Source organism: Geotrypetes seraphini, chromosome 4, assembly GCF_902459505.1.
Source record: "Geotrypetes seraphini chromosome 4, aGeoSer1.1, whole genome shotgun sequence".
Lineage (NCBI taxonomy): Eukaryota > Metazoa > Chordata > Amphibia > Gymnophiona > Dermophiidae > Geotrypetes > Geotrypetes seraphini.
Window position 1 is genome coordinate 230,868,381 of NC_047087.1, and position 16,825 is coordinate 230,885,205.

Consider the following 16,825-nt stretch of genomic DNA (forward strand, 5'->3'; position numbering starts at 1 on the left):
TCTGTTTCCCATATGCAATCCTTTACATTTCTCAATGTTGAACTTCATCTGCCATCTCGTCGCCCATTCCCCTGGTTTGTTCAAGTCCCTTTGCAATTCTTCCCAATCCTCTTTAGTCCGAGCTCCACTAAATAGTTTGGTGTCGTCCGCAAATTTTATCTCACACTTCGTCCCTGTTTCTAGATCATTTATGAATATATTAAATAGCAGCAGCCCGAGCACCGAGCCCTGCGGGACCCCACTCGTGACCCTCCTCCAGTCCGAGTAGTGGCCCTTCACTCCTACCCTCTGTTTCCTACCCGCCAACCAGTTTCTGATCCATCTATGTACATCTCCTTCCACCCCATGGTTTTTCAGTTTCTGGAGTAGGCGTTCATGGGGCACCTTGTCGAAGGCTTTTTGGAAATCTAGATATATGATGTCTATGGAGTCTCCTTTGTCCATTGTGCAGAATTGTGCAGATGAGGACAGAGCTTGCAGGGATGGGGAAGAGACACGGACAGAACTCTCGGAAAGGGACAGGGATGGAGATAAATCCTGCGGGGACATGAATAAATTTGTCCCTCTGTCATTCTCTACTGTAAAATTCATATCTAAAAAGGTACCAGTTTTAAAACATGCACATGGCACAACACACCATGGCCTTCCTATTACAACATAACTGAATGGTCCAAAAAAGATATCACCTATAAGAATTCACTGAATTAGAGAACTAAGGATTAAGCAAAGCCACTGAATGAGTTAGACTTTAAGGCACAGTAAAGCATGTCCTTAAGATGATTTTCCCACCCCCACACACCCACCCACACCCCCACACCCACCCCCACCCACACACACACCCACACCAAAGACAACCTTTTTTCCCCAAAAACTAAGGGCTCCTTTTACAAAGTTGTGGTAGAGGTTTCTACCGTGGTCCAATAAGGTAAATGCTCAGATGCTCCTAGGAATTCTATGAGCGTTGGAGCATTTACTCGCTGGGCAGCAGTAGAAACCTCTACCCACAGCTTTGTAGAAGCCAGCATAAGTCGGTTTGCTTGCACAATCCAGAATGCACACAAGCCTCTTGCCAAAGAAATTTCATTTTCTGCATCTTCAGTAAAGTACAAAACAAAAAAATCTACTGGAAAAAATTATGTAATTAAATTCTTGTGCAAAGCTCGATAGCTTTTTGATAAAATGGATTAAGAAGGAACCTCCAGAGGGGTTTTTATGGAGAAACTAAATTCATGAGCTGATACATATGGAATGCACAATTGCAAATGGGGGAGGGGGAGAAAGCATTACAATTTGTGCAGGTGTGAGAACCCTTTTTTAATTCCTTGCCTAAATATTATGCTTAATATGTTACATTTGTTATAGGGGGAGAAAGAGACAATAGATCTTCTTTTATCTCCTTGTAAGGAGGTAGGAAGTTATTATACAATACTGTTGCCTATGGTGTTTCATTTGTTAGACAGTGTCATTGATGAGGGGACAACATCTTACAGTAACTGGTTTTATATAACTTCAAAAAAGAACATTTTAAAAATAAAATCCTTGTTCAAAAATAGAAATGAAATTACAGAAAGCACAATCCACTGCGGAATATTTCTCCAACTCTTATATTTGTCCAGGTGACAAAGGCCTCATAGCAAAATTTACAAAAATTTATGATTGCCTTATTTTATCTACAGCTCTTTTCCATTTCTCTCTGTTTATTTATAATCCACCTTTATTAAATAAAGTTGACCTACTACATAAAAATATCATAACACATAAAAATTTCAGACATCATAAATCAAATCCATAAAATCAATGTTATACAATCGTCAAATAATTTTTTCCATAACAGATACCATTAGTCAAACAACAATATAGTTCTGTCATAGCTACAGTTTTAGTTGGCATATTTCATAAGACAAAACAGGTGACACTTAAGTAGTTTTTTAAACACACTTAACCTTCTCTGTTGCCTAATATAAGATGGAAGTTTATTCCACTCTTCTGGTCCAGAGTGGGAGAAAATCCCTTCCTTTCTCCATCCTAATGTTCCAGAAACAGAATACTGGACTAAACGGAGCCTTGGTCTGACCCAGTAGTGCAGCTCTTATGTTCTATTGTTTAATTATGCAAATTGACTTGCAGAAAATTTTGCATTCTGAAAAACATCTGGTGGACCAGAGTGAAGTTTATCAGGAACTTGGCTATTTTAAATGTGGAAAGAGATTTGTGATTTTGGATCACAATTTTTCAAGTCAAATATTTATGGTGCACAATCAGAACTTGTATCATGGGATCATTCACCACAGTATACCAAAACAATTATAAAGTTTTATTTCATACACTAAAATATTAAGTAGCATTAATAAAAAGCAAGCAAAAAGAATGCTGCATAAGGACTCTCTAACCTGGCCCCAGATTCTTCGTGTATGTCACCAAATCCTCCATGGTCTCAACAACTTCTGCCACAACGAGATACTCCAGGATTCCTTTGCAGACACGGATAATTTTTCGAACCTTCAAAAAAAAAAAAAGAGAATAATTTCAGCAACATGTAGAGGACAGAAAATGTTAATTATGCCATAACAAAGCTGTAAGCTGGGAACTTTGAAGCACTTGGTGTGGGCACTCAATTTCAGAAAACATAATGAATTATACAATAATAGGGAAGACTTCTGGGTCAGCCAATAGTGATTCTTGAAAGATGTTGCATGGGGGAGGTGAAGAAGTAGGAGAGAGGGAAAATTGTTGGGCATGGAAATGGAGGGAGAGAAGGACAGATGGAGCATGGGGGAGGTGGCAGGAGAGGGCTAATTATTAGACATGAGGGGAGAGAGGGAGAGATGTTGGATGTAGGATAGCAAGGGGTGGGGAAAGGGAGGGAGAAATGCTGCACAAGAAGGGTGAAAGATGAGAGAAAAGAAATGCTGGAGCTGGGAGGGAGGGAGGAAGAGATGTTGCACAGGGGAGAGAGGGATAAGAAAAAGGAAAAATGTTGGACATGGTGGTAGAAGGGATGGAGAGATGTTGTGGGTGGAGAGATATGTTAGACCTGAGATGAAAGGGGGGGGGGGGAGGAGGGGAGAGATAGAGAAGTGAACAATGGTAGTAAAAGAAAAAGAAAGAGAGGGAGTGAGTGATGTTAGACATGAGGGTGGAAGAGAAAGGAAAGATGCTGACTGGATAGGAGGAGAAGGAGGGAGATGTTGGATCTGGGGCAAAAGGGAATGAGAGAAAGATGCTGGACTATGGGAAGGAAAGAGGGAAAATGCTGGACCATGAGGGACGAGAGAAAGGCCAGGAAGATGCTAGAGGGGGGTGTACTAGAAGAAAGAGGGAAATATCAGGTTGCAAGGGTGAGGAGGAGAGAAAAAGAGAATAAAGATACTAGGTTATAAGGGTGAAGGGAGGGAGACACTAGGAATGGTGGAACCATGTACGAGAGGCCAAGGGTGAGGAGTATCAATAAAATGAATGTGAGAAGGGTAGTGATTACAGGGGAAAGAAATATGGTAATGGGGAGTAGACCGAAAAAAACAAAACCAAAATCAATGAACGATTGCTGCTTGACTGGCCCAGACCTTCTCTCCGACATCAGAATTGATGTCGGGGTGAAGGCTTGTAGGCTGACAGCATGTAATCACTGCACATGCATGACCCTTCCCTTCCCAGAGTTGCAGTGGCAGCGGGGGATAATTACATGGAGCTGGTGGATGGCGGGGGCAGCGGTGGACCAGGGGCGAGGAAGAATCAGTGGTGGGTTGGCTTGGGGGCAGGCAGGCTTCGGCGCAGGTTGGCTTTGGGGGAGGGAGGGAGGAAGGAGGTGGGACAAAGGCTGGAAGGCAGTGAGGGGAAGGGGGCATGAGCTCGGGACACAGAAGGAAGGGAGGGGGCATTAATAGGGAAAACAGTAAATGTGGCCATTTTACACAAGGGAGGGAGGAAGGGGGCACTAACTTGGGACACAGGAAGGAGGGAAGTATGGAGGAAATAGAAAGGGACAATTGTTGGGCCTGAGTGTGTGAGAGGGAAAGAGATGGTGCACATGGGGAAAGGAAGAGGAAAATTGGGCATGGAGGTAGAGATGCATGGTGAATAGAAGGATGAGAGGGAGAAATGTTGGATATGGTGGTGGAGAGGGAAAAGAGAGATAGATTGAAGGGGATGGAAGGGGGAGGAATGTTGGACATAGTGATGGAGGGAGAGATGTGGCATGATGTTGGAGAGGGGTGATAGAAGGAGAAATGGGCATGAGGCTGGGGGGCAGTGGTGAAAAATGCTGCACATGATCTGGTGGTTGAGAGAGGAAGAAAAGTTGGACTCCTGGAGGGACAGAGAGAGATGGATGGGGAATGAAATGAGGTCAGGAGGCAGAAATAAATAAAGAAATATTGGATGTGCAACCAGAAGTGCAACCAGAGACTCATGAAATTACTAGACAACAAAGGTAGGAAAAATGATTTTATTTTCAATTTAATGATCAAAATGTGTACGATTTTGAGAATTTATATATGCTGTCTATATTTTGCACTATATTGGTCTATTTTTCTATAGTTGTTACTGAGGTGACATTGCATATTTTAAAGTCATCTGCCTTGACATCTTTGAAAACCCTCCCAATATAAATGATAATTAACATTTTCTCTACATACAGTGTGCTTTGTGTTTTTTTAATTTTGTGGTTACTATTATGTATTAATAAGATTACAATGGAAACTTGGTTTACGAATATAATTTGTTCCAGAAGCATGCTCGTAAACCAAATTACTCATATATCAAAGCGAGTTTCCCTATAGGAAGTAAGGGAAACTCGCTTGATTGGTTCCACCTCCCCCCCCCCCAGACACCGGCGCTGCTCCACCCCCAAGGCCACTGGTGCACTTCCACATCCCCCCCTGTGAACCGGCATCGCCCCCCCTCGTGAACACCTGCCCCCCCCAGCAAACCGGCATCCCTCACCTGCCCGCCCAAACTGAAGCCTGATCCCATCTGGCACCGGCACGCAGCACCAACCCACAGGAGGTGCCGGTGCCCGAAGATTGTCTGCTTGTTGGACTGGGCCTTGAGCATCTGCACATGCTCAAGGCCTTCTGGCTCTCATTCTTTCCAAGAATCTAGAAGAGAGGCGGGAGCCAGAAGGCCTTGAGCATGCGCAAATGCTCAAGGCCCAGACCGGCAAGAGGCAGGATCTTCAAGCACCAGCACCTCCTGTGGCTTGGTGATGCATGCCAGTGCCAGATGGGGGTAAGGCTTCAATTTGGGTGGGAGGGCGGGGGATGCCGGTTCGCGGGCGGGGAGATTTGCGAAAATGTTTTGCTCATCTTGCAAAACACTCGCAAACCGAGGTTGGACTGTATATTGTGTGTATATGAAAAATGGATGGAAGAAATTGCATTACAATTAGTATTATTATTAAGGGGGTGGAGTCAGGGACAGAGTTTGGGCGGGTCTAGGGCGGAGTTTGGGCAGGATACTCAGTTGGTATTTGTTAGGCTTAGAGGGTACTTGGCTTAAAAAGGTTGAGAAAACACTGTCCTAACCCATGAACAACAGCAATTCTCCTGAGGAATTTGGACAGCCTATGGGGGCTGGCATTAGACTGCTACATAGAACAAAAGGGAGCTGCCTGGCTCTCCCACACGTCCTTCTCCTCCAACCCCAATCCTTTGATTCATTCTAGCACTTGCTCTGATGCTCAGAGCTTTCTTCAGCATCAGTACTCTGGCCTTCTGGTTACAGCTTCTGATTCTGTAGAATTTTGGTCCAACAATCAATGAAGAGTGAGAAGAACCGTTAACACCATCTTCTTGCAGCTGCTAACTAGAGAATGCCACGGGGACATAATTTGTCCCTGTCCCCACAGTTAATTACAAGAAACCAATCCCGTGTCATTCTTTAAGGAGAGAGGGAAAATCAGAGTATGAATGGGCACAATCACTGACCCTTAAGCCTTGCATTGAAAAATGCTAGTGTAGAAGGACTGATGTTGAGATAGACACTAAAGAATGACACAGGGAAGATATCTGTGGTTATCCACGGGGATGGGGACAAACTCTGTCCCTGTGTCATTCTCTACAAATGAAAACAAAGAGAACTGCAGAAACACGCACAATGATGCAGGCTAAATGTATTTGTATAAAATAATTGAGTGCGGTTAATAATATCACCTTAAAAACCCGACATGGTCCATGTTTTGGTTAACACGCCTTCATCAGGGGTCCCAGGTCAATAAGGGATTAAATAAAACCACAAACAAGAAAACTTTAAAAATAACCTGTAGCCTGATAAAATGGCAACAAACCGGGAACAGTCCATGGAGATTTGAAACACAAGGCCGTAGCCTGTGAAGTAGCAACCATCAGGGGACAATCCAAATGAAAATTCCTGCACATCTTTTTAAAAGTATACTTTAAAAGGCTTTTATTCCTCTCTTGTTTTTAGAATTATCACCACAAAAATATATGAGACAGACCTGTAGACACCGGAGAACCACCATATGTAAATCTATCAAGTGCATATTCATTGTAGTAATCCAGAAAACTCGACTTGCTAGGCATGCCTCCAGCCGAGAGTTGAGCAGCTCTGACATTTGTGGCTAGATTTGGGACCCATGGTTGCAGGGCTCTAAAAGGAGCTCCGGTGTATGGCCACCGACAGAAGTCTGTCACTGCAATAGCAACTGGAGGCAACAGGTAGCAGCGGAAGATGCATTCATATGGAACTGAGAACCTGATTGTAAACTGCTTAGATAACCTTGATAGACAGTATATAAAATCCTAATAAAACTTGAAAACTTGAAAGTCTTTAGAAGACACCTTTTAATGGACATTGCGCACAAACACTGAGTCACTTTATTTTTCACTGGGTCACGGCCAAGCTAAACAGGAACCTGGACTTTGGCGAAAAAGCGATAAGAGTTAAATGAACTTCATGACCATAAGATAAGTTCTTTATTAGATAAAATCTGAGGTCTCTACAATTAGGGCTCCTTCATTTCTGGCGAACGCTGTCTAATGGTTCACCGAGCACTTTATTTTGTATTGAATATATAGTATTACTTAATGATGTTTAATGTTATTTAATGTTGTGGATTGTATGCTGAATGATTTTAAAGAAAAATATTTTCAATAAAGAAATAATTTATAATTAATAAGAGGGCATTATATATATAAAGTGATTACCAGGAAGTCTGTTAAAACATCCTATTTTTGTATGTAGTACTGCAATAGCTACACCAGAGCAAGCTAGAAGGAAAAGATTCCTGGGAAGTTGCTAATTAGGGCTTCCAGCATCAGATTCTGGCTGAGCTGGAAGCCCAGAAGGAAAATATTGCTGTAGGAGCAATCAGGTAACAGAACTTCAGTCCAGCTCCTGTTAGTGTGAATATTTATAGCAGAAGCACTGTCCTAAAGGGACCGGCCAGTGGCTATTCCCAGATGCAAACGCATATTTACTCCTGGAAAACTAGCGTTCACAGTGTCACGTCCCTCAGAGAAGAGAGGAGATCCAAGTTGTTTCCACTTTTGTGTGTCATCATCGGAGCCACTGCATTAGCCCGGGAAATGACAGAGCAGGTGCAGATTCACAGGGTATCCTACGATACTTCTCTGGACCCCTACCAGAGCAGGTCAAATGCTGTTCTAAAAGAGAGAACATCTTCTATAGTTTCCAGACAGAGAATAAAAATATCTCTGATTTACAGCACTAAACATCCCTTTGCAAAGGCACCACATAGGTTGGCGAGGCCTCTCTCAAGGCAGCCTAGATTTCTTGCAGATATAATATTTCATGCTAGGCCACCTTTCTAGGTACCAACAGAAAAAGCTTCCTGTCTGGGTTACAACAGACTCGCTGAACTATTTCTTTTTCATTTCCATTTTATTCTGGAAGGTTCAATCATCAGATGTCTCAAAACTACACAAAAAAACAGTTAAGCTTGAGAAACAATTTTTTTAAAAATCTGTTTTGTAAATTTGCCTTTGTTAAGTATTCACAATACAGGCAAAGTACCTGAGCTAAGCTGGTTACCAAGGTTAAAATAATATGATATTAGTATTATGTTAATGAAATCATCTAAACAAAAGATAAACAGCCAAAAATCCTTCATTTCCCTAATAAAGTCCAATGGATTGAAAAGCATTCAAAATAGTTTAAAACATGAGTAGACTGAGAAATTTTAGGTGAACCTGGATGCTCAAAATCAAATGCCAGCACTTAGCGCAATTAGCGCTAGACTAGTGCTTGCGTGAGCCCCAAATGCTTTAATGGTGTCAGGCGCTGAAACTATTAGCGCAGATCACATTTAAATATGGTCATCAAACCTCCACCCACCATAAAAGGCTCTCAGGCAAATTTAATACTGGAAAATTAATGCTAGATCCTCTTTCTACTTTCGACCTGATTATACTGACTCCCCATCCTTTAATGAAAATAGAACAATTCCCCAGTGGTAAGTAAGGTTCCTCCCCAGTGGATACTGCCCTTACCTACCTGCCTCCTGTCCAAAAATACCCTGGTAGTCCAGTAGCACTGGCCTGGTCCACCCTACCCAGGGACCCTCCCCCAACCTTCCCAGAATCAGACCTAATGATCTACTAGAGATCCAACCCACCCCATACCTTTATGTAGGAGTTGGGATTGATGTCTACTTGCTCCTGCCTCTGGGCGCCTTCATCTTCAAAATGGTAGCAACAGCCCAAAACCACCCAGTGCATCCTGGGATGCACAGGGCTAGGCCTACGTACCATATAAAGGTGTTCCAGGATGCACTGTTTGGGGTAGAGAGTTGCCATTTTGAAGATGAGGGTGCCCAGAGGAGGGGGTGAGTAGGCATCACTCTCCCAAAAAGGTATGGGTGTGGGTCGAGTCTTCATTAAACTGCCAGGCCTGGTTTGGTCTGACCTAGTCAGGAGAGCCACCGGGCGAGCCAGGCCTGTTCCGACGTAGCCGTGGGAGGACCAGGATTTGCCTAGCTCAGGTGAGGGAAGAGGACCCTTTGGACCCTTGTTTTAATTTTTATAATTTTAAAAGGTTGGGATAAGGTAAAGTTGAGTTGGATTGGAGAATTGTTGCCGCGGTTTTTACTTTTATTTCTCTAATGTCAACTTTTTGGTCTGTACCCAAGACAATTATCACTCAGGCAGAGAAAGAAAAGTTGGCATTTTATGTGCTGAGCTGCAAATATTAGAACAGCATGAATTTGCTGGCTCATTATTTTAAGCACGCTGCTGCAATTTTTCAGCACTAGATTCACAGTAGTTTCCCTCGACTGCAAATCTTTGAGCATTGGGCCCCTTGTGATTTAAATGTGGAGATATACAAAGTGATGGGCATAAGTCTCAACAGGAAGCACAGCAAAATTCAGCAAGGTTACAGTAAAGTATGGTAGGAAGGGGGGGGGGGGAAGACATATAATGACAAGTCACCCAGGATAAAAAAAAGAAGTATTGTGAAAAAAACTGCAAGATAAGATAACCTCTCTGGGAGAGCAATAAGCCATGGTGAACTTGTTCATGGACCTTCTGCAGTAAGGGATAACTTCTCTCTTAGTTTTTGTGCTTTAACCCTTTCAGGACCATAAGGATCGTAGGCCAATTTTTGTGGTTTTGACGACATTTTTATGGTAAAAAGGGCTTGCAGATGCCAAAAAATTGATTTTTTTTGTGAAATATCATTATTTTTTTTAAAAAAAATCAAACTTCTGGCTTATGGACAGTGTGGCAAGTGAATCTTCTCGTCAATCTGGCAACGACGCTAATGAATGAATGTCGGAACCAGTTTGTTTACATAAAGGCAGTATCATATGGAATCCGTACATATCAAATTTAGAACTGTAGACTATCCCAATCAAAATTTATAGGATTTTAAAGTTATGGGACAAATATGTCCCTTGGTCCTGAAAGGGTTAAGAGAACTAAAACGTGGTAGGTGGATTCCTGAAGATATAAGGAAAATGTATTGCTACTGTTGTGTTTGATTACAGGAGGGTATGTACAGAACGCCTTAAAAATGTAAGGAAGAGGAACAATATTTAAGGAGAAGCATAAGAACATAAGAACATAAGAAGTTGCCTCCGCTGAGGCAGACCCTAGGTCCATCCTGCTCAGCGGTCCGCTCCCGCGGCGGCCCACCATGCCCATTGCCTGAGCAATGGTCTATACCTATCTATACCCCTCAATCCCTTTTTCTTCCAGGAATCTATCCAAACCTTCTTTGAAACCATTTAATGTTTTCTTGTCTACAACAGCCTCTGGAAGCGCGTTCCATGTATCCACCACCCTCTGAGTGAAAAAGAACTTCCTAGCGTTTGTTCTAAACCTGTCCCCTTTCAATTTCTCCGAGTGCCCCCTTGTACTTGTGGCGCCCCTTAATTTGAAAAATCTGCCCCTGTCTACTTTTTCTATGCCCTTCAGGATCTTGAAGGTTTCTATCATGTCTCCTCTAAGTCTTCGCTTCTCCAGGGAGAAAAGTCCCAACTGCTTCAATCTTTCAGTATATGGGAGATTTTCCATTCCCTTTATCAGTCTAGTTGCTCTTCTTTGTACTCCCTCAAGTAAAGCTGCATAAGATAAACTATTGTAAATAAAAGATCTCCCACTGGAGAAATTAAAAGTAAGGACCCTGTAGAGCACAATGACTGCCCAACATATAGAAGAATTTGGAAAAGGCAAACATCTACGCGTAGATGGACTAAGGGCTCCTTTTACGAAGGTGCGCTAGTGTTTTTAGCGCACGCACCTGATTAGTGCGCGCTAGCTGAAAAACTACCGCCTGCTCATGAGGAGGCAGTAGCGGCTAGCGCGCACGGCATTTAGCCCGCATTAAGGCCCTAACACGCCTTACTAAAAAGAGCCCTAAGTCTTCACTATTTTCAATGCAAATTGTACCGCTAGTCCCCTTTACTACCTCATCCTAGTACACCTTCCTCCTCCCTTCCTCTTCCGGTCTCTTTTTCTCTCCTCCCTCTTCCTCTCTCGAATTATACATCGCCGCTATAACTTAGCCAGTCAACTAATAAATATTGTCAAATGCTAGCAGTGTCTCACTTCCGGCTCACCACACAATTGTTTCCCACATACTCATCTTTATAGGACCCCCAGGGACCCCTGAAAAAGACTTTTTGTCGAAACGCGGACCGTGTTGGGTCCTGTATTCCTAGCGGACTAGGTCCTTTAAGGCTCTTATGTGGATGAATTACTTTTATGTGGATGGAATTATTTTATGTGGATGATTTTGGTGTACCTTTAGAACTTTGATACTTTCAAATAAAGTCCATTTGGGAACATCGTCACTCCATAGAGTTTTTTTTTTTTGTTTTCTCTGGATTTTCTTCTTTGTGATATTTTGGGGTCAATTCCTTTTGTTTTTGGCTATGTCATGTGACATAGATAATGACCAGGCTAGCCACTAAGTGCTAATAATTCAGCAGCCATCTTGCACTGAATATTAGAGCTTAGCCAGCCTCGCACTATTTAACTGCTGAATATTAGTCAGGCAGTACTTAAGTTTCCAGACTATTCTTTTCTGTCACTGCAGTTGCCCCTCCCCCCCCCACACAATTTTGAAATCTTAGGCAGGCACTTAGTCTGGCTGGTGGTTAGGCCCTGGATCCCTGCTGAGCTCTTATGTCTAGTCATCTTTCTTTTCCTCTTTCTTCAAGTGCTAATACTTCTTTGCTGATTTTTTTGCTTGCTCCTCTACAGTTTCCTATGTGTCCTTTGCATCTCTGGCTACTTCTTCCACATTGATGGATGTTTCTGGCTGTACAGAGCTCACACTTTGTCAGTTATAAATCACTACTTATCCCCATCTAGAAGCTAATATTTTTGAAAAGTATGCTAAAGAATCTCTGTTTACATTCTGAACTGCTCATCAATTACCAAATCTAAATTTAAGCCTGCTCCTGATAATACAGCTCCTTAAATCCTACCTGAGAAATGTTTGGTAATAATATTTTACAAGTTGTTGTTTTTTTTTAACCTGTGGGATCTAGCTTATTGCAAGGGTCCTCAAACTTCACAACCCAGTCTGGTTTTCAGAATTTCCACAGTGATATGTACAAGATCTATTTACATGCAATGGAAGCAGCGAATGGAAATAGAACTTACACATATTCATTGCGGAAATCCTGAAAACCAGGAATGGATTGGAGGATCCCTGCCTTATTGCATAATCATATGAATTCACAAACTAAATGTATTTGAATGCCTACCTCAGCCTCATCAAATGTTAGAAGCAAGTCAGATGTTCCAGAGAGGATTCCTCTTGATCCATCAATAAGGTAATCACGAGCAGGTACAGAATACGGATCTGCTTGCAACATTTGGGCAGCCTGGACAAGTTTGGTGCAAGCATTCTCCACCCTGCAAATCAAATGTGATATAACATTTAGTATTGTAACTTAGAAAATTGGAAAAAGAATGATTACATGCATTAATATAAAAATGTCCATTGCCTTCCATTTTGCAATTTCCAGACTGTATTTGACAGTTATATTGTAAATTTGATGACTTCAGACACCCTAGGAAAGCCAAAAAGCTGAGATTAAAATTTAAATCACTGATTCAAAAAATGTTTTTAGGGCAATATTTTATTTATGGAATATTCTATTTTTATTCTAGCATAAAATCTAACAATCCCAAATCACCAGTATAAACATTTCACAGGTATGAAATCAAATACTTCAATTTTAGTGGTGGTAAATCTAACAAATATCTATACTCGGTTCATTACTCAGACACCGGTCAACAAAAAAAAGTTTTTTCTTTGCTACTGAGAACTTAAGAAGTGTTTTTAGTTAATGTAATGATGCTGATTTCAGGTTTCTGAGATACACATTACTGATTTTTTAGACAGTTTGCCATATTGGCACAATATTGCAAGTATGAACTGTGTCCCACTAAACTTATGTTAAGGAGTTTACTATGAAAACAAACACGAAGACAATAAGGAGACATGTTACAGCATATATTTATGCCTCTCTTAACTCACACAAAAGTGATGTCATCATGTTCAGAAATGTTTGAGACACTTGTTTTTATGCTTTGTCTCTCTTTGCAAGAACCAACAATAGCCTCCCATCATACTGGGATTGAACTTTCTCTGATATCTGCTTTCTATCACCTTGATATCTTGATAAAATCTTTCCCCATGCTCATTGTCGACATCACCAAGATTGGATGGGAAGAAGTCGAGGTGAGAATATAAGAATTGCATTTTAAGTGACATTCTGGCACCCGTTAGCTAATATGTTGTCAACATGTTCTCCACAAGCTCAACATAATTCTCTAATCTGTGATTACCAAGAAAATTCTGAACAACCAGCACGAATGCTTCCCATGCTGCTGATTCAGCTGGGTTCAGCTTCTGTTTCAACACATTATCAAGAATCAGTTCATGGATTTTGGGTCCAACAAAAACACCTTCTTTGATTTTGGCTTCACTTTTCTCAAAATCAAATGTACTTCTTAGGTGTTGAAACGCATCAACATTTCTGTCCATCGCTTTAACAAAATTTTTCAGCAGACTCAGTTTTATGTGAAGTGCTGGAAGATAGATTTTCTCACAATGTACTAATGGCAGGTGCTTCACATTGTATCTGCCAGGTACAGATTCATCTCGGTTTGGCCATTGATCCTGCCTGTAGTGGCTGGCATCATCACAAATGTTCCAAAGACACAAGAAGCACATGTATTTGGTGTACCTCAGTTGCAGACCCAGGAGGAGTGATACAACTTTGAGATCACCACAGAGCGTGTGAGTTTTAAAAGTGTATCCATTGACATGTATGTTTCCTTCAACCCAATTGCATGTGCAATGTGCATGTGGAATGCTTCTAGTTTGCATTGTATAAAAGTACTGCTTTGCTTGAATCATGGTCACTTGGTTGTCTGTTTGAATAAGTACTACATGATTGCAGAGGCGATCTTGAAATGTGAGAGCATTGCGATTTGCTTGAAGTTTGTGGAAATTGATCTGGAGACCTTTCTCTTGAGGGGGCTAGATGCCTTAAGTAAGGAGGCTATTGAGGGGCTCCCCATCCTAGCTGGGATGCATTCGTTTTGGTGTGGTGAAACGTGGAATAGTAGGACTTTGGAAAGATTGGTTGGCGAGAGCCACCATTGAAAAGAGCATTGAAGATGTGATGCTTTAGAGAGCCTCATCTTCTCAATAGGGCATGACAAGAAAACCATCTCTGCTGTGATCTACCAAGCGCCCCAGTCACCTATGAGTATGCTAGAACAACTACTGTCTATCATCAGTAAAGGAGTGGCATCATACAACCAGATAATAGTCTTAGGTGATTTCAATTTCCACAACTATCCCACAGTCATGGAAGCTCCACTAGACATTTCAAGAAATCTGTCTGATTTGGGCTTCTCTCAAATGGTGGGCTCACCCACGCGTTCCTCGGGAAGCATACTAGACCTGAACTTCACCTTGAACCTTCCCTCACAAGAATGCATCACCTAAATGCACCAACATCTCAGTACCATGGTTAGACCACCACCTTATCACATTTAATCTGCCAACCAGAATCAAACTACCTATAAATACAAACAAACCAGAGGCTAACACAATTCTCAATCCTGACTCGGTCCACCTAAAGTATTTTGCCCTTGGCATTTCCAAATTAGCCAAAGAACTGGAGCCTACTATAAACACTCTGGAAGAAGCAGCTTCAAAGTGCCACACAGGAATACAAACCTGTTATGAAAAACTGGCAAAAACAAAGAAAATCAAATCAACTCTATACCAGAAGGCATCCCCATGGTTCACCGATAACCTGAGGCTGATGAAAAGAAAGGTAAGAAAGGCTGAGAGAACATGGTGCAAAACAAAAAGCCAGGAAGATAAATCCCTTTGGAAAACCCTACTATATGACTACAAAATGGCTATCCGCAAAGCCAAAAAGGCACACTACTCCAACCTGCTACTAAAGGCCTCAAGCAGACTTAGAAGAATCTTTGCGATGACAAGTAACAAATGCGAGGAAATTTTTATACTTCCAGTGGTGGGACAGCATGAAGTTCTCCCCCATCCACTATCAATTCCTGTCACATGCCCCTCCTGGTGGCCACCATCTTCCTTCCCCAGCATGCCTTGCAGCCATCTTCCCTTCTCGCAATTGCACTAAAACCAGCGTGCTTTCACCTCTGAGTGCAACATCCAAACTCTTCTGCAGCAGTAACATCCTATAAACTTTTCCAGGGATTTAAGGAAGGAAAAATAAAACTTCTCCATGCTGTTGTTTGTCTTGGAAAAGTACAGGAGATTTTACTGCATTACAATAAGCAACCCACTTTCATTCCACTCATACCAAGAGAATTGAACAAAAACCAGCAAAGCTATTGCACAATGATTCTTATAACATCCTACTAGTTTTAACAGGACTTGCTCTCTCTCCTCCAGAACGTGAATGTTCCACCTTTCCTTGTACTGATCATTCAATGAGAGGGCTTGGTTTTTCATCCAGCCTTCAAGTCTCAAGTCCTTACAGTTCTCTAGCTTGGCTTTCCATAGTACATCCAGAATATCTTGTTAATTGCTTAGAAGAGTCCGAGAATGGGCTCTGAATGGCAATTGAGACTACTTGGACTGGGCTGGTACTGGATGCATTGAGACAGGTACCTGCACATCATGCTTCTGTAGCATTCCAGCCAACTCCCTTTATACCAGTTCCTTAATCTGGTCTTGTAGAGATGGCACTGGTGCTTGTGTAGTAATTGGTTGTGTTGGGTGTTGAGACATTGGTGACTTCGATATTGAGGCACGCCTCAAAGGAGAAACCAACTGCAATGATAGCGACCTAGTCTCAGTGTGTCAAGGATGTTTGTGCTTTTTAATTTTTCTATGGACTTCTCCTGATGGAGGTACTGCCAATAAAGAGGTTGTCCAAAGAGTAGACATTGTCAGTACCAGCATTGATGCTGCAGGTTGTTTTGTTTGCTGGTGTCAGAATAAGCAGACTTACTGGGTGCTCCTGATGTCGGTCCAACTGGAGCTGTCTAGCCTTAAGCAGCTTTTTGTAATTTGGAACAGCATGTGCAAGAATCAGGACAGTGTTGAAGACCAAGGCACTGAACACTCCAGTTGTGTGGGACAGAAATTGTCTGGTTACACTGAGTGCACTGCTTAAAGCCACTAGAAGGTTTTGACATCGAAGGGAACACTGCTGACATAAGGTCAAAGGAGTCAGTGGTCCACGGATGTCAAGTAGTTATTAAGCCAAAAAAACCTTGATGCTTCCAGCCTGAGAACAGGTTGAAAAGAGTTCAAAAGCCTAAAAATGAAAATTAGTTGAAAATGAACATTTTTTTCAACTAAAATTAAAGAAAATTACTGTATTTATCACTCTATAAGACACACTTGACCTTAAGAAACACCCACCTCTAGAGGAGGAAAAACCAAGAAAAAAAAAATCTGAACCAAATGGTGTGCCCTATACCCTGTCTCCCTCTGGTGGTCTAGTAGTAGGCTGGGACAGGGTACAGGGCATATCTAATGATAGCCACATCTAATGGCAGCCAGCCAGCTCTCAAACCCCCAGCCAATGCCAAGCCAGCCAGCCCCCAGTAACCCATCCCAAAGCCAGCCAACTAGCCCCCAATCAACCAGGTCAGCCAGCCAGTCCCAAGCCAGCCAGCCAGTCCCAAGTCATCCAGCCAGCCCCCAGTAAACCCAGCTAGCTAGGCAGCCCAAAGGCAACCAGCCAACCCACCCCAAGCCAGCCAGCCAGCCAGCCAGGCAGCCCCAAGCCATCCAGCCCCAGTCAACCCAGGCAGCCAGCCAGTCCCAAGCCAGCCAGGCAGCCCAAAGGCAACTAGCCAACTCACCCCAGGCC

At 42.4% G+C, this 16,825-nt stretch overlaps 1 protein-coding gene across 4 annotated transcripts in view; it reads right to left on the reverse strand.

Annotated features, from left to right (window-relative positions):
• VCL (vinculin) overlaps positions 1-16,825 on the reverse strand; it is a 215,827-nt gene that overhangs the window by 115,167 nt on the left and 83,835 nt on the right. For all 4 annotated transcript variants that reach the window (XM_033943553.1, XM_033943556.1, XM_033943554.1 and 1 more), the window contains exons 3-4: positions 12,194-12,344; positions 2,391-2,499 (exon numbers count right to left, since the gene is read on the reverse strand). In XM_033943553.1, the coding sequence (XP_033799444.1) occupies positions 2,391-2,499; positions 12,194-12,344 (260 nt within the window). The remainder of the gene's footprint in view (positions 1-2,390; positions 2,500-12,193; positions 12,345-16,825) is intronic.